The 22,487-nt window shown below is 37.7% G+C and overlaps 2 protein-coding genes across 3 annotated transcripts in view; both read left to right on the plus strand.

Annotated features, from left to right (window-relative positions):
* The first annotated feature begins 1,199 nt into the window (after nucleotides 1-1,199).
* LOC106179922 (uncharacterized) lies at nucleotides 1,200-18,499 on the plus strand. The gene is made up of 11 exons (XM_086995610.1): nucleotides 1,200-3,653; nucleotides 11,430-11,671; nucleotides 12,280-12,459; nucleotides 12,668-12,847; nucleotides 13,425-13,551; nucleotides 13,904-14,017; nucleotides 14,200-14,313; nucleotides 14,570-14,683; nucleotides 15,088-15,314; nucleotides 16,708-16,845; nucleotides 18,315-18,499. Exons 1-11 carry the CDS (start codon nucleotides 3,559-3,561, stop codon nucleotides 18,497-18,499), a joined length of 1,716 nt encoding a protein of 571 aa, XP_086851736.1. The 5' UTR covers nucleotides 1,200-3,558.
* LOC106181901 (polycystin-1-like protein 2) overlaps nucleotides 18,367-22,487 on the plus strand; it is a 42,893-nt gene continuing 38,772 nt past the window's right edge. For both annotated transcript variants that reach the window (XM_086994899.1, XM_086994900.1), the window contains exons 1-2: nucleotides 18,367-18,530; nucleotides 18,906-19,051. In XM_086994899.1, the coding sequence (XP_086851025.1) occupies nucleotides 19,022-19,051 (30 nt within the window). In that variant the 5' untranslated portion in view covers nucleotides 18,367-18,530; nucleotides 18,906-19,021. The remainder of the gene's footprint in view (nucleotides 18,531-18,905; nucleotides 19,052-22,487) is intronic.

A 22,487-nucleotide genomic window follows, 5' to 3' on the forward strand; every position in this document is an offset into this window, starting at 1 on the left:
TGCCCTTGGATTTGACCTTTGACCTTTATTTCAAGGTCAAACAGGCCAAAATTAAAAAAAAAACAAAATTTTTGCCGAAAAAAAAATTATTTGCGCTCTTATTCAGACACCACACAGACTTAACTAACAATATTAATGGAAAGTGTTACATTATGGGTCATCTTTCATCTCCGTGAATTTGGGGTCAATCGGTGCATTTTCACGGAAGTAGTGGCCATAAGATATCGAAACTGAAAACTGTCTCTAATTCGGGAACCGTTAATGCTAGACACTCATTCTTTTTTGCATTTTGTAGAGCATGTAAAGCCCAACACTGTGGGTGGTCTCCGTTTTTTTGTATTCCATATGGTTTTCGAGTTATGCTGTATCAAAAAGTACATATTGGTGGTGAAAGCAAAATGTGCAGTACGGTAATGGATAATAAATTTTGAACTCCAGAAAAATAAAACATAAGGCTAGGCAAACAGACAACTTGTGGTCAAAAATGACATTATTTCATCAAATTTGAACATCTGGAACTTCAGAGCACCTCCCATTTCAAGAATTTTGACCAAAATGACCTTTTCTTTATTTTAATTAATTTTTTCTGTAGGAAATTTATGGCACATTATGGTAACTCCAAAATTATACCATTTAGTCCCTTATATCTCCAAAACTGGCAGAGATAGGTCCATAGTTACTATTGAACTTGAATAGGAAGTCATATACTGGCAATCTAAATGTGACCTTAAAATTGACCTTTGACCTACTTTTCACCATGAACTGAACTTTGCAAATTTTGCTTCCCTTTTATCTCCAAAACTGGCAGAAATAGGTCCATAGTCTCTATTGAACTTGAATAGGAAGTCATATACTGGCAATCTTAAAGTGACCTTAAAATTGACCTTTGACCTACTTTTCACCATGAACTGAACTTTGCAAATTTTGCTTCCCTTTTATCTCCAAAACTGGCAGAGATAGGTCCATAGTTTCTATTGAACTTGAATAGGAAGTCATATACTGGCAATCTACATGTGACCTTAAAATTGACCTTTGACCTACTTTTCACCATGAACTGAACTTTGCAAATTTTGCTTCCCTTTCATCTCCAAAACTGGCAGAGATAGGTCCATAGTTTCTATTGAACTTGAATAGGAAGTCATATACTGGCAATCTAAATGTGACCTTAGAATTGACCTTTGACCTACTTTTCACCATGCACTGAACTTTGCAAATTTTTCTTCCCTTTTATCTCCAAAACTGGCAGAGATAGGTCCATAGTCTCTATTGAACTTGAATAGGAAGTCATATACTGGCAATCTACATGTGACCTTAAAATTGACCTTTGACCTACTTTTCACCATGAACTGAACTTTGCAAATTTTGCTTCCCTTTTATCTCCAAAGTTACGCTGTATCAAAAAGTACATATTGGTGGTGAAAGCAAAATGTGCAGTACGGTAATGGATAATAAATTTTGAACTCTGGAAAAATAAAACATAAGGCTTGGCAAAGCAGACAACTTGTGGTCAAAAATGACATTATTTCTTCAAATTTGAACATCTGGAACTTCAGAGCACCTCCCATTTCAAGAATTTTGACCAAAATGACCTCTTTATTTTAATTAATTTTTTCTGTAGGAAATTTATGGCACATTATGGTAACTCCAAAATTATACCATTTAGTCCCTTATATCTCCAAAACTGGCAGAGATAGGTCCATAGTTACTATTGAACTTGAATAGGAAGTCATATACTGGCAATCTAAATGTGACCTTGAAATTGACCTTTGACCTACTTTTCACCATGAACTGAACTTTGCAAATTTTGCTTCCCTTTTATCTCCAAAACTGGCAGAGATAGGTCCATAGTCTCTATTGAACTTGAATAGGAAGTCATATACTGGCAATCTTAAAGTGACCTTAAAATTGACCTTTGACCTACTTTTCACCATGAACTGAACTTTGCAAATTTTGCTTCCCTTTTATCTCCAAAACTGGCAGAGATAGGTCCATAGTTTCTATTGAACTTGAATAGGAAGTCATATACTGGCAATCTACATGTGACCTTAAAATTGACCTTTGACCTACTTTTCACCATGAACTGAACTTTGCAAATTTTGCTTCCCTTTCATCTCCAAAACTGGCAGAGATAGGTCCATAGTTTCTATTGAACTTGAATAGGAAGTCATATACTGGCAATCTACATGTGACCTTAAAATTGACCTTTGACCTACTTTTCACCATGAACTGAACTTTGCAAATTTTTCTTCCCTTTTATCTCCAAAACTGGCAGAGATAGGTCCATAGTCTCTATTGAACTTGAATAGAAAGTCATATACTGGCAATCTACATGTGACCTTAAAATTGACCTTTGACCTACTTTTCACCATGAACTGAACTTTGCAAATTTTGCTTCCCTTTTATCTCCAAAGTTACACTGTATCAAAAAGCACATATTGGTGGTGAAAGCAAAATGTGCAGTACGGTAATGGATAATAAATTTTGAACTCTGGAAAAATAAAACATAAGGCTTGGCAAAGCAGACAACTTGTGGTCAAAAATGACATTATTTCTTCAAATTTGAACATGTGGAACTTCAGAGCACCTCCCATTTCAAGAATTTTGACCAAAATGACCTTTTCTTTATTTTAATTAATTTTTTCTGTAGGAAATTTATGGCACATTATGGTAACTCCAAAATTATACCCTTTAGTCCCTTATATCTCCAAAACTGGCAGAGATAGGTCCATAGTTACTATTGAAGTTGAATAGGAAGTCATATACTGGCAATCTAAATGTGACCTTAAAATTGACCTTTGACCTACTTTTCACCATGAACTGAACTTTGCAAACTTTGCTTCCCTTTTATCTCCAAAACTGGCAGAGATAGGTCCATAGTCTCTATTGAACTTGAATAGGAAGTCATATACTGGCAATCTTAAAGTGACCTTAAAATTGACCTTTGACCTACTTTTCACCATGAACTGAACTTTGCAAATTTTGCTTCCCTTTTATCTCCAAAACTGGCAGAGATAGGTCCATAGTTACTATTGAAGTTGAATAGGAAGTCATATACTGGCAATCTAAATGTGACCTTAAAATTGACCTTTGACCTACTTTTCACCATGAACTGAACTTTGCAAATTTTGATTCCCTTTTATCTCCAAAACTGGCAGAGATAGGCCCATAGTTACTATTGAAGTTGAATAGGAAGTCATATACTGGCAATTTACTGTGACCTTGGAATTGACCTTTGACCTACCTTACGATGAACTTAACTTTGATTGTACCATTTTTAGTTATATATATATTTTTTGCATATTTTGAAAATTCTTGTTGATTGCATTTTTACAGCTTGTCAAGCACAAGACTGGTGGCTGTGTTCCTTATTTTGTGTATGTGGGGGTCTATACGAATGCGCTTGCTCCAGCTGGTGGTACAATATTCGGAGGCGGTATCGCCTCTCTGATCCTCTAGTTATTTTTCACTTTAGATGGTGTTTCCTCCTCTCCCTGCCCCAGTGGATGGATATACAATATCATAGGGAGATGTTATAATGTGTCCAGTAGGCAAGAGGGTATGAGTGCTGCAACATGGAGTTGCTTTGATATGGATGCACTCCTAGCCATGCCAAAGACTGAAGACTTACAGGCAGCACTGGAAGCTGTAGTAACGTACGTATGTTCATTAAATGAAGGGGACAGAACGTAAGATTTTTTTTTTAAGTGCTTATACCACTTCTTGTTGAACTATATAATGACAAGTGATGCTTTAAGCGATCTTAATTCTATTTTGTTTTTAAACACTTACGCATCTCTTCTCTTCACTTTCGTTTTTGTCGATCAAGCATGGCATGTGTGGCCAGAGAGCGGCACAAAACTCGATGAATATTATAGCTGATAAGGTCGAAAGTAGACCAAAAATTAAAAAATGCCACATGGCCACAAAACCTTCCAATGGGAAGTCAAAAGTAAAGCATCACTTATTATAACACAGAATCGAAAATTGACACTGAGTAACGTTATTGTGGTCAATATGGCGGACGCTGCCCATTATGAAGATGCTAAATGATAATAATAAAAAGAAATTAGAGGAAAAATTTCTTCCACAAAAAAGATGCTACGAATTAATGCACTTGGTTGCACAACCTTTGGACTTTGTACAAGAAGGAAAGAGGCTTTAAGACCTCACATGGATAAACAATATTTACATTTCATACATGAAAGTTATCAAACACAAGCCTAAAAATATATAAGAGGGTCCTGGCCGCTATACCACCTAAACTAGCGGTCAATGAGTGTAAACAACTACTCACATCGGTCTGATGAAGGCCTTCGACCAGGTTGGCCGTAATCTAACGGTACGGACATTTTTAGGCTTGTGTTTGATAATTTTCATGTATGATCCAACTACCAAGTTAATGAACATTTTTGCTCAATATTTACATTTATGTGCAATTTCCATCCCATATTGATCGTGCCTATAAGTCGCGCAACAATACATATTCATTAATTTATAAACATATCTATTCTGTACTCATGCCCCTTAGAGACACATTGTGTTTATAAACGTGCATAAGCTGACAATATATATATTGTGCGGGTAGCAAACAATAGCGATGTGAACTTCCACAGGGACTTAGCAAACAGAGGAGAAGCGTATTATTCATCGGTTGACCATGAGATGGGAGTTCGTCCTTGCCAAATGCGACAGGAAGAAAATTGATGTGCGTTATAATCTGACTTTATGAAAAGCTTTTAACTAGACAGTGTTGCACCTTGCTGTAGGATGAATGTAGACCTTCCAAACACGTCCTCTCATTGTTTTGTTTGCTTCTTACTATCTATTTTTTAAATTTGATGGAGTTTTTTTTTTTTTTTTTTGTAGTTTCTATGAATTTCACAAATGCCAATCAGTCTGTGGCCCATACCAGTAAACTCTCCTGATCTTGTCGGGGGTCTCCCTAATTTGGGGACATATCTATCCATCTCCCAATTCAGACTAAAAATCTCTCTCTATATATATATATCACACTTTTCTCTATCACACTTGTCTTTTCATTTGGAGGCTCAGTGATTTTATTCATGAAAATGCGCTGTAGCATAATTGCTTTCTCAGTTTAGTGATAGTACAGAGATGCCTATCGTTACGATTTGGCCGTATTTTGTACGGATTTGACAATAAAATACGATGTTACGGAAGAATAGTTTTGAAATACGTTTTATTAGGGTATATTTAATATAACCATTGATTGAATTGTTTGTTTTTGTTTATACCGTAGTAAGTAGAGTCCACAATACAATAGCGGAAGTGTCGTATCTAACTATCCAATCATGTCTAGTGTAAGTAACCTATGTAGGGACTGACGCATGCGTATTGAAAAGATCACCAGTTTCATTCTGCTACACACGTGTTGTCAGAAATGGCGGAGAAGCGTAAAGGCGAAGAAAATGACAAAAGCGCGAAGAAACGGAGCCAAAACTTTATCCCCAGCTACACATTACAGTGGCCTTGCTTAAAGGCAAGCAAACAAGGCAGTTGTCATACGTATTGCGAAGTGTGCCGCTTGGACATTTCCATCGCGCACGGTGGCCGGGATGACTGCCGCCGACATGTGCAGTCGAAGAAACACGCTGAATATGCCAAGTTGGCGAAGGCCGCAGTCAGCTCAAACATGAGCAAGTTCTTACAAAAGACGACTCAACTGAAATATAATGTGATTGATGCGGAGGTTGCCTTCGTCGATCTCTGTGTGGAACAAAATCTCCCATTTTCAATTATGGACAAAATAACAGCCATATGTAAAACCAAGTTCAGTGACTCTGAAATCGCCAAATCGTTTGCATGCGGGCGCTCAAAAAACAAATCAAGATCAGGGAATGCTGGGGCCAGGAGTTACACCAGGAAACAACTAGATAGCTTTAAATCCTGTTATGTTCAATCACTCAGTAAGCATGTGTAGAGAAATAAACAATAGGGAAACCTCTAGGAGTGTGATCATGCTTTAGTTTTAGAAACTAGTGCATCATACAGTTGCTAGCACAGGACAATTTAATTTCTACACATTTAGACTTTGCAAATATTTCATTCTATGAATTGTCTTGTAGAAAATCTTTAACTTAATTTTCTATAGTAAATCATTTATCTTAAAAAAGTTACCAATTGATAAACGAAGTGACAAGTTGGACGAACTATAAAGCTGTGGTTTTATTAACAACTTTTTACAGTGAATGTGTAATTTGTTAAATCATACAATGAATTTAATCTGTGAATAATAAAATTGTGTATCAATAAATTCTGATGAAATAAATAATGATTATCCTAAACTTTTTACCATTTCATTCATTGTTTTTTCATAAATAAGGAAAAATAAAAAAATAAGGTAGTGCTTAATAACATTTAATGATTTAAATAAGGTGTTGATTAATTGGATTTGTGTTACTGAAAGTTATTAGAAAATACTGAAAATTTTACCAAAAGTCCTGATTTTAACATTTTTAGGTAGGCATCTCTGATAGTAGTAAACAATAAAAAGAAAATGCCAATGACAAAGCTGCACCAGGTCTTTGTGTGAGAAACATCTTAACCCTCAATCACCTTTCAGGGGCCTCGCAGGCCCGGACCCATGTATCTTTTGCTCTCTCTTCGTTCGCATGAGGTTTTGAGCCTATTCCTTTCATGTAATCCTCAAGCAACTTATACCCCATCAGTGGATAAATAATTAGTTTTGAAATAATTTTCAACATATGTAGAAATTAACTTTTCCAAAAGTTAGTCCCATTTCCTGGAAACCGGGCCTCTTAGGCCCGGTCGCTTGATAATTTTACTTCCACATGGGATAAATAAGTCCATGTTACCTCAAATAGCTTTGCTATAAAATGTTTTACACAAGCAATATCATGTGTGCTATGACTATCAGTATGGTCAATGAAATCTGCCTGTGAAAGATTCAAGACCTGGAGAAATTATTATATATGAGTAATCGGTCACCTGATATGCAGATATCAGTTTAAATCTATCATTATTACATACATGATAGACTGCGCTACCTTTGCGAAACTTTCCATTTTGAGAAAAAAAAAAATGTTTTTCTGCATTTTCCATACACAGTGTATACTCATGCACCCAGGTGGAGGTAAAGGGAGCAAGGGACTGGTGTAACATGAAAATCTGACTCCCCCAGTCAGATTTTCATAATGAAAATCTGAATCCCCATGAAAATTTGACTCCCCCACCACAAATGTTCATAAATCTTATTTTATTTGAGTATATGACTGTGATATTGTAGTATGTAAAATGGAGGATACTTTGGCACTTTTTTTTAAAGTTTGCAGGTGAATATTTTCATGAAAAAAATATGAAAATTAAAAATGTGCACTTAACCGCCCATTGTCTCCCCTTTGAAAAAGCAATTTATTTGATATTGGATGATCATTTCTACATCTTTCCTTTAAATTTACTTTATGAAGATTATATTGGAAATATTTGAAAGTTTGATGGTAAACTATTGGGTGAAAAAACTAAAAAAAAACATGAAAAATAGAAAATTTAAAATGTGCATTTTATCACCCAATAACTCCCCTATGAAAAAGCTATTTATTTGATATTTGATGATCATTCTGACATCTTTTCTATTAGGATACTTTATGAAAAATATATTGGAAATATCTAAAAGTTTGATGATAAAATAGTGAGTAAAAGAATGAAAAATAAATCATGAAAATCTTCATTTTTATACCCATGAGATTTGGATTCCCATAAAGAAAAGGACCTATTTTATATTCAGTCACCATACCATTGTTTTCTACATAGTTTGCACAGAGATGTACATTTTGTTATTATTTGAATGTTTGGTGGTGAAAATTTTGGTGAATATTTTTAAAACAAGTATTCTTCTTACTACTTGTAGGTTTTGCACTTCCATGTCAAAATGCTACATTTTTAACTCAAGAAATTGGCCCCATCGCCTTTTTACTGAATTCTTCTAATATAGCATACCCAGTATTTTACCATTCAAACTTTCAAATATTTCCAATATATTCTTCATTAAGTATCCTTAAAGAAAAGATGTCAGAATGATCATCAAATATCAAATAGATAGCCTTTTCATAGGGGAGTCATTGGGTGTTAGAATACAAATCTTTAATTTTTCTTATTTTTCATGTGTTTTTTATTATTTTTTTCACCCAATTTTTTAACCATCAACTTTCAAGTACTTTCAATATATTCCTCATAAAGTGTCCTCAAAGAAAAGATGTCAGAATGTTCATCAAATAAATAGCTTTTTCATAGGGGGGTCATTGGGTGTTCGAATATAAATCTTTAATTTTTCTTATTTTTTAATGTTTTTTTTTTATTATTTTTTTTTCAACCAATTTTTTAACCATTAAACTTTCAAGTACTTTCAATATATTCCTCATAAAGTATCCTCAAAGAAAAGATGTTGAAATGGTCATCAAATGTCAAATAAATAGCTTTTTCATAGGGGAGTCCTTGGGTGGTAAAATACAAATCTTTAATTTTTTTTATTCTTTCATGAAAATTTTCACCTGCAAACTAACAAAAAGTGCCCATGTGTCCTCCATTATGCATACTACAAGATCATAGTCATTTACTCAAATTAAATTAGATTTTTGAATGTTTTTTGATGGGAATCAGATTTTCATGGTTCACCGGGCCTCTGAGGCCCGGTTTCAGGGTTTACGTAGGGTTCCATTTCCTTGTGGATGAGGGTTAAACGCTGTACAGGTATGTTGTTCTCGTGGAGACGAAGCTGGTTCCAAAAGAAACCTTAATAGTGGTAGTTAAATAAAACCAAGCTGGGTAAGCATTCTGGGCCTGGTTTTATCAAGGCTGGATAGGCTATCCTATGGATAATGCTATCCATGGTATAAATCTCTTATCCTCTGGATAGTTATCCTCCGTATAAATTTGTGTTTCTCAAAGGCTGGATAAAAAAGCATGATAGTAATCCAGTGGTTAAAAAATTATCCAGTACCATATTTGGAAAAAGACATTCCCATAATGCAGTTGGTTGCTATAAACATTATAAAAGCCATATGACAAAAAAGTGATCTATACTATATTTGGAAAATAAATTACCCATAATAAACATTAAAAGATGTGTTTTCACTTTGCTGAGTTATTTGAGAACGGGAGTTTCTTATCATGGAGTCCCCTATGATAAGGTAGGTTTTCTGTCTGGAGTCTGTGCTAGAGGATGGCAGCTTTGTTTGACGGCTGTGTCCACCGACTGTTCTAGGGGTTGGCAGCTGTGTTTAATGGCTATGTCCACTGGCTGTTCTGGGGATGACGACTGAGTTTGAGTACTGGGGTTGCCTTCCAAGCTGAGAAAGGCTTTCAAAATGTCTTTTTCCTCTATTGCTGCATGTAATTGTTTCCTCAATTAATAAATCTGGCTTTGGTGTTGTTCCTTTTCTTTGATAAGGTTTCCATTTTCTACTTCTTGAGTTTCTTTTTGCCTTAGTAAATGTAGTAGGGTGACTTGTTTTTGCAGATTGAAGTTGAGCTACATGATGTTCTTTCTTTTTGTAGTTGTTCGTGATGTTCATTGATTTTCTTCACTGCTATATGAGGACTGTTTAGTACCAAATCAATATTTTCAATCTCATTTTGTTCAATATTATCAAAATCCATCAAATGTTCGTGGTCTGATTCACTGAGATCAAGTGAAGCTGGTAGGGGGGGTCAAATTGTCATGGTTGATAGTGGCTTCATAGGTAGATGGTGTTGTTTCCATATCAGTGTCTCCCCTGGGTAGAAACTCCAGAGGGGGAGAGGCTGGGCAACAAAGGTGGCTGAGATCTGCTTCTAAGTTCTTCACGCACATTTTTTTGTTTGCTCTGTCTCGTCAACAAGTAATTTGATATTCGGAAAGTCATTTTCTACAAAGTCCACAAATTTGGCACTATTTGCAACAATAATTCCTTTGTTGGTGCAAAAGCTCAGCACAGCATATGTAATTTCAGTTCCATCTTCCTTTGTGGTCTGCATCTTTAGGTGAAAGCCTCCATCTGTTTTCTGGTATACTGGGTGTGAAGACAACTCTTTGTTTTCAAACTTTCTTTGGAAATAAATTTTTGGCAGTATTTTCCCACTGTATCAGTCTTGTAGTATGGAATTTTGCATTGCAAATAATGTCCTCTTCAAATTCAATATTTTCAGAATTGCATCTAACTTTTCTGTCAAAGTATAGATTCAGGGTTTTGGAGCATATAAGTTTATGTACAGTCTTCTTCTTGTTTCCTGGAGATTTCGGCATTTGCATTGGTAATGATGGTAAGTCATAAACAAATTCAGGGTTTTGCTTAGATTTCAATGCACGTTTAGGACGGCTGTTAGATCCCTTTTTTTTTTTTTGCCAAAATTTTCTTTTGGAATATATAAGCTGCTTTTCTTAAGGTTAAATAGGAGTTTCATTGCACTTGAAGAGGTCTAGATCTAGACTTTTTGATACACTGCAACCAGCTTAAAATAATCCTTGAAAGTATGAGGGCTGCCATCTTGTTTTTCCAGAACAAAGAGAGTGAAAGATCCACACCAGTTTTAGTCACTTTTGTCACAATACAGCAAACTACAGCTGAGAGTTTTTACATGTGGATTCCTGGTATGCTTATAGTTTTTTTAGTCATGAAAATATTTCATGAAGTTCTCTATATTGTTACCTTTTTGATGTATTTGTAGAGCTTTTCCAAGATCACTGCTAAAATAGGTCAGCTTCACTTTCCTGATCTCCTGCATCATTATTAGCAGTTTTTTTCTCCAGGCAAAGGTTGCATAGGTATTGATTTCTCCTTTGTAGCACAGGTTTTTTATGACATCCCTCCTAATGTCATACTGAATGTTACTTTCTTTTAATTTCCAAGTATATTTAGATAGCTCAGTTTCTACAGCATTTTTTTTATTTGCCCCTAAATGACTTGGTGTGGTTATATATATTACATATATATTACACAACTAAAAACTTCTGGTGATTATGCTGTTAATCGTAATGTGTTATTGCAAAAGTGAGAAAAAACTGCAGTGCCACCACAAATTCTATAAAAGGAAAACCGTTGGTTATTATTTTCTAACTCTAAAGAATGATTCTTAGGATTGTCATACAGCTCAGAATGATTTCAGCTTGATAGATTATTTTTCTTGAACCTATATGCAGTTTTTGTAAAATTTTTAATTTTGTCATTCTGGTCTTTTTTATGTATGAATTTGAACTCTTATGGGGGCTGAAGCCTTTTTCTAGTTTCATATTCTTAATATCTCTGTTACCTTATGTGTATAAAACCATTATTAAAATTGACAAAATTACCCTTTTTTTGCTTTTGTCTGGTAATTTGCCAGCTTTACTGCCTTGTTTAACCATCATAACAGTAAGTGATAAAAATTAAGTCTTAAAAGAAAAAAAAGAACCATTCTCTCTTCTTCCTCTCCAGGCCACCACCTCCCAGTCATGGACAACATCCTAGGTATTGGATAGGTCTGCGTGTGAGTTTTACTAATGTTATGTCATGGCAGGACTTCTCTGGAACCAAGTCACCAGTAACGTACAGCAACATGTGCCCTACTTGTGTTCACACAGACACAGCTCCCTGTTTCTATTTAGATAGCAGTGTCTCCTTCCAGTGGATAAGGGATGACTGTAATCAATATCTCTTTTATATATGTGAAAAAACAGGTGGGGCTCAAATTGAAATTTGATTATTATTTGTAATATATTAAAATTTTCATCCATTTTTCTTCTACCATCAGTCTGTTTTGCATGTATTTGCCCTGATGTTTAGATTATTTTCCTTGGGCTACCCGTAAATATTATCATATTTTAGCTAAGGGGCTTTGTATTTTTGTAATCATTTTTACAATCTAGACATTTTGCAGACTCATCCCCACCCCCCCCCACCCCCACCCCAACCACCACCACCACTGCTTCAGAGAGTTACAAGGTGAAAAGGTAAAAAAGGCTATAATCTTAGTCAACACATCCCTGCTGATGAAGATCATGATTTTAATCATTTTTCCAAATGCTTACAGAGGGAATTTCACCTCCCCCAGCCCCAACCCCCAATGTAAGGTTGTAGACTTTTGAAAGTTGTGATTAAAATGGATGACCCCTTAGTATTCAAATATTTCTGACTTTTGAAAGAATTTAGTTAATGAAGAGGAGTGATATTACCACTCCTACTACAGTATCAGGTGTATTCAATGAAACTGGCTGTGTTGGCAGCAGATTGCTTTGTAATTATTTTTATATAGCCATCTGTTCTATTGCTGTTTATGTGATTTTAGCTCCTACAGGGTGTGAATTTCCCAGCACTCCTCCAAATACTCTGGAATCACTGGGCTGGAACGTGGTAGGAGACGTAATAAATTACACCTGTCAAACAGGTTACACACTGATATCTGGGAACCTGACGAGGACATGTCTAACTGATGGAAATTGGAGCGGCTCACCCCCTATCTGCGACTGTAAGAATATGGTGGAAAACTCCTCCTTTTTTCATAGCACTTTATGTCTGCCAATATAATGTTACATGTGCAAGATTCATTATTTTGAAATAATATCCATAGTTCAAACATCTGAGAACCATTATATTGAAGGTATGGGTAGTGAAGAATAGTGTTTGGAAATTTGATTGATAACTTTTTACCAAGTATTATACATTTCTCCATCCAGTTGGAGGGAGCTGGCTAGGCTGGGGAGCCTGGAGTAGCTGCTCTGTGACCTGTGGTACAGGAACCTCCTTTAGAAATCGTACTTGTCATGATCCAAATCTGCCCAGTGAACTGGCGCTATGTGCTGGTGGAGCCACCAACTCTACCCAGTCACTGTCCTGCTTTGAACAACACTGTCCAGGTAATTATATTCCACACAGACACTGTCCTGCTTTGAACAACACTGTCCAGGTAATTATATTCCACACAGACACTGTCCTGCTTTGAACAACACTGTCCAGGTAATTATATTCCACACAGACACTGTCCTGCTTTGAACAACACTGTCCAGGTAATTATATTCAATACAGACACTGTCCTGCTTATAACAACTTTGTCCAGGTATTTATTCTTCACCCAGAAACTGGCCTGCTTTGAAAAAAATTGCCCAGGTATTTAGAAATATTGAACCTACTGGTATAATTCTCACATCTTAACTCACCTTATAAATTGTGGCAAAGTTTTTAATAAAAATTGCATGAAAAACAAATAAACCTACTGGAGCATTTTTACCTTAGTAGAGGATATTAAATGCTAGACCTTATTAATGTTTTTATTTATTTAATTTTTTTGCACCAATCTTTTTCTGTGTTTTATTATCCTCTTCATTGACCTTATTCAGCTGGTGGGAAATAACCAGGAGGCAGCATTGCCTCTCTGATCCACTAGTTTCTGCTGAATCTTGTGACCACACAAGCTACTGTTAAACATTATTACAGATTGCAGCACAATGAACTGCCTGGGGGCGTGTATAGTCAGAGATCAACACTCCTACTGTCTCTGCCCTGACAGCGTGAAAGATAAAGTTGGCATCTTTGAAGACTCAGCACTATTCATAACACAGAGGTGACTCAATATATTATAACCACTCACAACATAATATTAATTATTGTCTTTTTCCTTACTGCTCTTGAATTATGTGCTGCTTATTTTTAAGTAATAGTTTCCTGAATCCTCATTTATATAGAACTTGGCATACTCAATCAACATAATATAGCTTATTGTTAACAAGTTTAAAATGAGTCACGTCATTCAATAGTTAGATTGTTTTTCCTAGGTAAACTTATATCCTTCTATAAAAATAACTTAGAATTAAAAATATACATTAAATGATTGATCTCTAGATGTACTGGGTAGTGTAAGCTGTCTGACCCTGGAGCCAGGGTGTCCATACTTAATTGTCCAGTTGTTTCTCTAGGTGTACTGGTCAGTGTAAGCTGTCTGACCCTGGAGCCAGGGTGTCCATACTTAATTGTCCAGTTGTTTCTCTAGGTGTACTGGTCAGTGTAAGCTGTCTGACCCTGGAGCCAGGGTGTCCATACTTAATTGTCCAGTTGTTTCTCTAGGTGTACTGGTCAGTGTAAGCTGTCTGACCCTGGAGCCAGTGTGTCCATACTTAATTGTCCAGTTGTTTCTCTAGGTGTACTGGTCAGTGTAAGCTGTCTGACCCTGGAGCCAAGGTGTCCATACTTAATTGTCCAGTTGTTTCTCTAGGTGTACTGGTCAGTGTAAGCTGTCTGACCCTGGAGCCAGGGTGTCCATACTTAATTGTCCAGTTGTTTCTCTAGGTGTACTGGTCAGTGTAAGCTGTCTGACCCTGGAGCCAGGGTGTCCATACTTAATTGTCCAGTTGTTTCTCTAGGTGTACTGGTCAGTGTAAGCTGTCTGACCCTGGAGCCAGGGTGTCCATACTTAATTGTCCAGTTGTTTCTCTAGGTGTACTGGTCAGTGTAAGCTGTCTGACCCTGGAGCCAGGGTGTCCATACTTGATTGTCCAGTTGTTTCTCTAGGTGTACTGGTCAGTATAAGCTGTCTGACCCTGGAGCCAGGGTGTCCATACTTAATTGTCCAGTTGTTTCTCTAGGTGTACTGGTCAGTGTAAGCTGTCTGACCCTGGAGCCAAGGTGTCCATACTTAATTGTCCAGTTGTTTCTCTAGGTGTACTGGTCAGTTTAAGCTGTCTGACCCTGGAGCCAAGGTGTCCATACTTAATTGTCCAGTTGTTTCTCTAGGTGTACTGGTCAGTGTAAGCTGTCTGACCCTGGAGCCAGGGTGTCCATACTTAATTGTCCAGTTGTTTCTCTAGGTGTACTGGTCAGTGTAAGCTGTCTGACCCTGGAGCCAGGGTGTCCATACTTAATTGTCCAGTTGTTTCTCTAGGTGTACTGGTCAGTGTAAGCTGTCTGACCCTGGAGCCAAGGTGTCCATACTTAATTGTCCAGTTGTTTCTCTAGGTGTACTGGTCAGTTTAAGCTGTCTGACCCTGGAGCCAAGGTGTCCATACTTAATTGTCCAGTTGTTTCTCTAGGTGTACTGGTCAGTGTAAGCTGTCTGACCCTGGAGCCAGGGTGTCCATACTTAATTGTCCAGTTGTTTCTCTAGGTGTACTGGTCAGTGTAAGCTGTCTGACCCTGGAGCCAAGGTGTCCTTAGAGGCTATTTGTTATCACTGTGACCCTATGGACTACCTATGGGACCTCAGCCCAGTGAACACCACAGTGCAGGGACTGGACTGGAGCCAGGACACCACCACAGATAGAACAGATAGAGGACTGAGTGTTAAACCAGGTGTTCTTGCACCTGGGGAACTCTACCTGGTCACAGCTAATGGTAAGTAGTGTGAGAACAGATGCAAATTTTAAGCTTGGTATTAGCCATTTGGGAATACTGTATATTCAGCAATAATGTTTATTCTTGTCACTTGAAGTTGGATTTTACATGTAACTTATGAAGAGAGATAAAAGCAACTGAATTATGTTGTAACATAAAAAGACTATTTCACTGATTTATTATTAAATCCAAACTGCTTCTTCAAAATAATTCAATACCATACAGATTCAATCAGTGTGAAAGCATGAAATCAACTAGTTTCTTCTTTCTTCTGGTACAGTGCTGTCACCATCATATCATGTGTATCTGTACCGGTAGGTACAAGCCAGTCTGCTGGTACAGTGCTGTCACCATCATGTCATGTGTATCTGTACCGGTAGGTACAAGCCAGTCTGCTGGTACAGTGCTGTCACCATCATATCATGTGTATCTGTACCGGTAGGTACAAGCCAGTCTGCTGGTACAGTGCTGTCACCATCATATCATGTGTATCTGTACCGGTAGGTACAAGTCAGTCTGCTGGTACAGTGCTGTCACCATCATGTCATGTGTATCTGTACTGGTACGTACAAGTCAGTCTGCTGGTACAGTGCTGTCACCATTATGTCATGTGTATCTGTACCGGTAGGTACAAGCCAGTCTGCTGGTACAGTGCTATCTACATTATTATGTCAAGTGTGTCTGTAGGTACAAGCCAATCTGCTGGTACAGTGCTGTCTACATTATTATGTCAACTGTGTCTGTAGGTACAAGCCAATCTGCTGGTACAGTGCTGTCTACATTATTATGTCAACTGTGTCTGTAGGTACAAGCCAATCTGCTGGTACAGTGCTGTCTACATTATAATGTCAAGTGTGTCTGTAGGTACAAGCCAATCTGCTGGTACAGTGCTGTCTACATTATTATGTCAAGTGTGTCTGTAGGTACAAGCCAATCTGCTGGTACAGTGCTGTCTACATTATAATGTCAAGTGTGTCTGTAGGTACAAGCCAATCTGCTGGTACAGTGCTGTCTACATTATAATGTCAAGTGTGTCTGTAGGTACAAGCCAATCTGCTGGTACAGTGCTGTCTACATCATGTCATGTGTGTCTGTACTGGTAGGTACAAGCCAATCTGCTGGTACAGTGCTGTCAACATCATGTCATGTGTGTCTGTACCGGTAGGTACAAGCCAATCTGCTGGTGCAGTGCTGTCTACATCTTGTTTTATGTGTCTGTAGATACAAGTCAATCTGCTTGTACAGTGCTGTATACATCTTGTCTTATGTGTCTGTAGGTACAAGTCAGTCTGCTGGTGCAGTGCTGTCTACATCTTGTCTTATGTGTCTGTAGGTACAATTAAGTAAGTCTGCTGGTACAGTGCTGTCTACATCTTGTCTTATGTGTCTGTAGGTACAATTAAGGCAGTCTGCTGGTACAGTGCTGTCTACATCTTGTCTTATGTGTCTGTAGGTACAATTAAGGCAGTCTGCTGGTACAGTGCTGTCTACATCATGACATATGTGTCTGTAGGTACAAACCAGTCTGCTGGTACAGTGCTGTCTACATCTTGTCTTATGTGTCTGTAGGTACAATTAAGTCAGTCTGCTGGTAAAGTGCTGTCTACATCTTGTCTTTTGTGTCTGTAGGTACAATAAAGTCAGTCTGCTGGTAAAGTGCTGTCTACATCTTGTCTTATGTGTCTGTAGGTACAATTTAGTCAGTCTGCTGGTACAGTGCTGTCTACATCATGTCATGTGTGTCTGTACTGGTAGGTACAAGCCAATCTGCTGGTACAGTGCTGTCAACATCATGTCACGTGTGTCTGTACCGGTAGGTACAAGCCAATCTACTGGTGCAGTGCTGTCTACATCTTGTTTTATGTGTCTGTAGGTACAAGTCAGTCTGCTGGTGCAGTGCTGTCTACATCTTGTCTTATGTGTCTGTAGGTACAAATAAGTCAGTCTGCTGGTACAGTGCTGTCTACATCTTGTCTTATGTGCCTGTAGGTACAATTAAGTCAGTCTGCTGGTACAGAGCTGTCTACATCTTCAGGGATGCTAGTCTTCCGGTTTTTACCGGAATTCCGGTTTTTTGCGTCCAGTTATAAAATTTTCTGGTACTATATTTTGTTCCGGAATTCTCGTTTTTAACGTGGTCGCGGACTGGACGAACGATGCGTCAGAGGAACGTCGCATTTCAACCATTGCGACAGAGCTGCGTTTCAACACAATATCTAGTCACAACCGTAGCACGTGATTTATTTATGGCGCTTGATTGGTTGGAAATGTAGGCTTTAATGTCGGCACCCATGTGGAAAGTTTTGACACCGCGTGCGCGGAATTTTGAACTAAACCAAACTAAATGGATTTCGCGGAGAGGGGAACAGACGATATTAGAAACATCGACATTACTGTCAAAAATAGATTTAGTTGGAGTTGGCTGGAGGAAAAGGACAATAATGACGATTTTTTTTCTACCTATGTTCGGAAGCGAAAGTCCCCCGGAGAAGCTTGGTGTGTATGGTGCAACGACGTGATCCGGTACGGAAGCAGTGGTAAAAAAGCTCTGAAAAACCATGCTAAAACAACTAAGCATGCCAAAGCACGTAGTTGTCTTTACACATTTTTGTTGCTTGGGCATTACCACGAAAGCCATTACCAATCTTTGAAAATGTTAAATGAAAGGGATTAACATTTAGTGACTATCATTATCATGCTGGTGATTATCAAGCTTACGTGAGGGATCATTACTGTCTACTATGGGTGGTAGGTGTTTATGTACTGATGGCACTTCCATCTTGTCAATGTCAAGATTATCCTTGGAAACAACTGTTGAAAATTACCATGAAGTTGTGATGACATATATTGCAATATATTTATTAAATAAAATTTGAAATATAGTAATTGTTTCATAATCAATTTGTACCCCCCCCCCCCCCCCCTCTTTGCCAAAAAAAAGTTCAGGTTTTCTTTCCGGACCCCACTAGCATCCCTGCATCTTGTCTTATGTATCTGTAGGTACAAGTCAGTCTGCTGGTACAGTGCTGTCTACATCATGTTTCATACAAATGGGGACCAGCCCTAGTCCAGGAATATGCACAGTTTCTCCTTCCACTGGCTTTGAGATTGTCACCAATTTCTCAGTGAATTGCTCTGGGTTCAGTGACAGCACTAGTCAACTCCACTATAACTACCATTTTTGAGATGGAGATCCTGCTACCAAGAATCAATCAGGTAACTTATTAGAATTTTGTAGATGAATAATTTAAAGCACATGTAGACAACATAATACCCCCAGCTTTAAATTACAAAACAAAACCATTTCATTTTAAATGGCAGTATAGTAAAATTGTTAGCCATTTCATTTTAAATGGTAGTTAAATTTGTTAGGTAAGCCGATGTTACAGAATCATAGGATCTGCATAACATATGGTCTTTCGAAATCTCAACCAAACTCAAGCCGAATAGATCTGAGTCTGATATGTATGCACATAAGGAGATGAAGAAGCTTTCATGTTTCAGACCTGAAACTCTGTAATATTCCAACACTGAGGGTTGACCTGTTCATGTCAACCAATATTTTTGTAAAAATGTTCATATTTCCCTCAGGTATCCTGTTAGGCAGCAGTTCTGGTGGTTTTATCCACATCTCTGCCCTGTCTGTGTCTACAGCCAGCGAAAACAGTGAGGGAGAGGTCCGAGTGCATGCTGTCAATGAAGATGGTATGACGACAGTGGTGACTTCCACCGTTCAGGTATGTTTACATTTAGCTGTGGGCTGGGGTTAGTGTGTGCATGCTGTCAATGACAGTGCTATGGGGATACTGGTGACTTCCACTGTGGAGATAATTTGACATTAAATATGCAGTCCATGTCAACCTGAAGAACTTTCAAACCTACTGGCCCTTTGGGATACCAGGGGCCAAAAATGTACTGGCCTAAAATAATATTAAGGCCAGCAACTGAACAAATTCATATTATTGTACCACCAGTGTAGGCGCTGGCAGTACACATGGTTTTAGTCCCGATCCGTATGTTCCGCCGGCTCCTGCGGCTCCGCCAGCTCCGCCGCCATGTCACCGTTACCGCTTCTCCTCCTAGACTACAAGGGCCTGCGTACCCATCTCTTGGATTTAGGTCACCTATAATCTCAACTCATTCCACATAAAATTTGGGCTTCATCAATGCTGGGGTCTAGGTGTGGCGCTCATTGCAATGCACCCTTGTCCAAAAATGGAAAAATTAAATGCTAATTATCTCCCCTACGGAAGGAATTATGGGAAAAGTTTCTACAGACAGCTGACTGAAAGTCATATGTGGAGATTTCAAATATGTCCTTGGATTTGACCTTTGAACTTTATTTCATGGTCAAACGGGTCAAAATTTTCAAAAAAATGAACTTTTTTTATGATAAAAAATTATTTGCGCAGATATTCAGAAACTACACAGACCTAACCAATAACATTATTGCAAAGTGTTACTCTTTGGGTCATCTTTCATCTCTGTGAAATTGGGGTCAATCGGTGCATTTTCACGGGAGTAGCTGCCACAAGATATCGAAACTGAAAACTGTCTCTAATTCGGGAACCATTAAGGCTAGAGACCCATTCTTTTTTGCATTTTGTAGAGCATGTAAAGCCCAACGCTGGAGGTGCTGTATCAAAAAGTACATTGTGGTGGTGAAAGCAAAATGTGCAGTACGGTAATGTATAATAAATTTTGAACCCCGGAAAAATAAAACATAAGGCTTGGCAAGGCAGACAACTTTCTAAAATGACATTATTTCATAAATTTGAACATCTAGAACTTCTGAGCACCTACCATTTTAAGAATTTCAACCAAAATGACCTTTTATTTATTTTAATTAAATTTTTACTGTAGGAAATTTATGGCACATTTTTGTAACTCCAAAATTGTAAAATTGTGTCCCTTATATCTCCAAAACTGGCAGAGATAGGTCCATAGTTACTATTAAAGTTGAATAGGAAGTCACATACTGGCAATTTAGCAGTGACTTTGAAATTGACCTTCGACCTACTTTTCACCTAAAACTGAACTTTGCAAATTTTCACTCCCTTTTATCTCCAAAACTGGCAGAGATAGGGCCATAGTTACTACTGAACTTGAATAGGAAGTCACATACTGGCAATCTACAGCTAGGCTTTTTAATCTGTTCTCACTACCGTGATCGTGTCTACGGACACGGTTACTCTTCACCGTGACCAAGCCTACCGCCCACTTTTTGAACAATGGAAGTAGGAGGATCGTTTAACAATGGATATTTAGCCAGTCGCGAGGCAGGAGAGCGTGTCCCGATCTCTCAACCTGGCAGGGGGCGACCGTCTTATTCAGGAAGCGTGTGCATTTAGGCGTGATGGCATTAATAGCCGCTAATTGCTGTCCGGTAAATATTGCACCGCTTCTTATTACTTCAAAAATCAAAGCATCTACTTAATGTACTTCGTCAGTTAAACGGGAATATATAAAGCGGGTTTAGCAGAAAATACAATTTAGGCCCCAACCATTACTTTCCCCCCGTCTACCGTCGTTAACTTTGACGTGTCGACACTAACGACCCCACCATCATCGCACTCTACCACTCCATATCTGTCTGCAAATAATAGTATTTGGCAACATTACACTCAATCTACAAGTCAATAAAAATAACAAAAATAAATAAATACGCTGTACATTATCATTATTTCAGGACGTGTTTATAAGCCTTGGTTAATTTATGAAAATGTCTTTTTTTCTAGTTGAATGATATTAAAAAATTTACTATGAAGAGCATCGCCACTACAGAGATTAGGAAGTAAACTCTTCATGGCACTAAGATGGGTGCAAATGTGTACCCTCTCCAGCACTGTCAAAGGTCCACAAACAAATATACACACATTTGTCAGGACGACAAGATAGATTTCACTACGATGTATCAAGTGTAATAATTGTTTCATATATATTCTAAATGTTGCTTACTTATAATTGCATTAAGAAAAAATCAGTATATCAATTAATTTAGTTTAAATAAAATCATCTGCAACAGAGGCTAAAAGCTGTGCACCTGGGACTAAGGGAATGCCTAAGCTTAAACATATTGAAGACAAAGACAACTTCCTTTCTTTTCCGAGGGAACAATAACGGGGGCGAAAGGAGCAATTACAACGTGCAAACGTGCATCAGATAAGAAGCCCTACAATGTAGTTGCGATTTTATCTGCAATGGTGGTCACAAGCTGGTCTCATCCTTCAATGCGATGGAGTTTGATACACCACACATGTAAACATTCATATTTAAGAAAAAATCGAAAAACATTTGTACAACTGGTCTGTGGGACAGTCATTTACTTGTATTGAAACTTAAAAAGCATCAAGAAAGGGACTCACTTGTACAGTTGATATTTGAAGAATGACGCCGAAATATTTTCCTGTTCCTGCAGCGTACATTAACTGTACTTGTGTATACATGTAATTACGTACGTATTTATTCTCCTCTCGAAACATATCGCGCACAATTCTCTCGACAACTATCATCGTTATATGAGGAATGTTGAGGACATTTTGAAAAACAGGCAGTCTTAAAACAACTTTATCATTATTCTAAATATTTAAATACAAATGCATTTATAAGGGCAAATACTGTATATCATTTTGCTTGCTTATAGCCCGCATTTCTGAAGAAATGCAGTAAGTCACACTTTACAAAGGTTGAAATGGTGTCGCCGACATAAAACAACCACACTTGGCAATCAATGTTATGCTGGAGTTTTGTTAAGTAATGTCAGGCATAGACCTGAAAAGGTTAATTTGATCTACATTAGTGCGTTAAACATCGAAACGAGGTAATTTCTGGTAGTGCGTCTCCGTCGATAATTAATATACCGGTATGATAGAAGAAAGAGTCTTGACAGTTTCCCTCAAAGTTATCTCTTCATTGTGTCCAGACGGGAGATGTGCATTTGCTATACAGTACTAAGCAACGTTCGTACATAAACGTTTATCTAAACACATCTGTCAGGACGTCAAGATAGATTTCACTTAGATGTTTCAAGTATAATTTCATATTTACTCCAAATGTGGCCTGATTAAAAGTCCATAAAGAAAAACAGCATATCAATTAATTTATTTTAAGTGAAATCATCTGCAACAGAAGCTAAAAGCTGTGCACCTCGGACTAAGGGACTGCCTTTATTGA

Source organism: Lingula anatina, chromosome 9 (genome assembly GCF_051362555.1).
Source record: "Lingula anatina isolate TDL-2025a chromosome 9, LinAna3.0, whole genome shotgun sequence".
NCBI classification, from domain to species: domain Eukaryota; kingdom Metazoa; phylum Brachiopoda; class Lingulata; order Lingulida; family Lingulidae; genus Lingula; species Lingula anatina.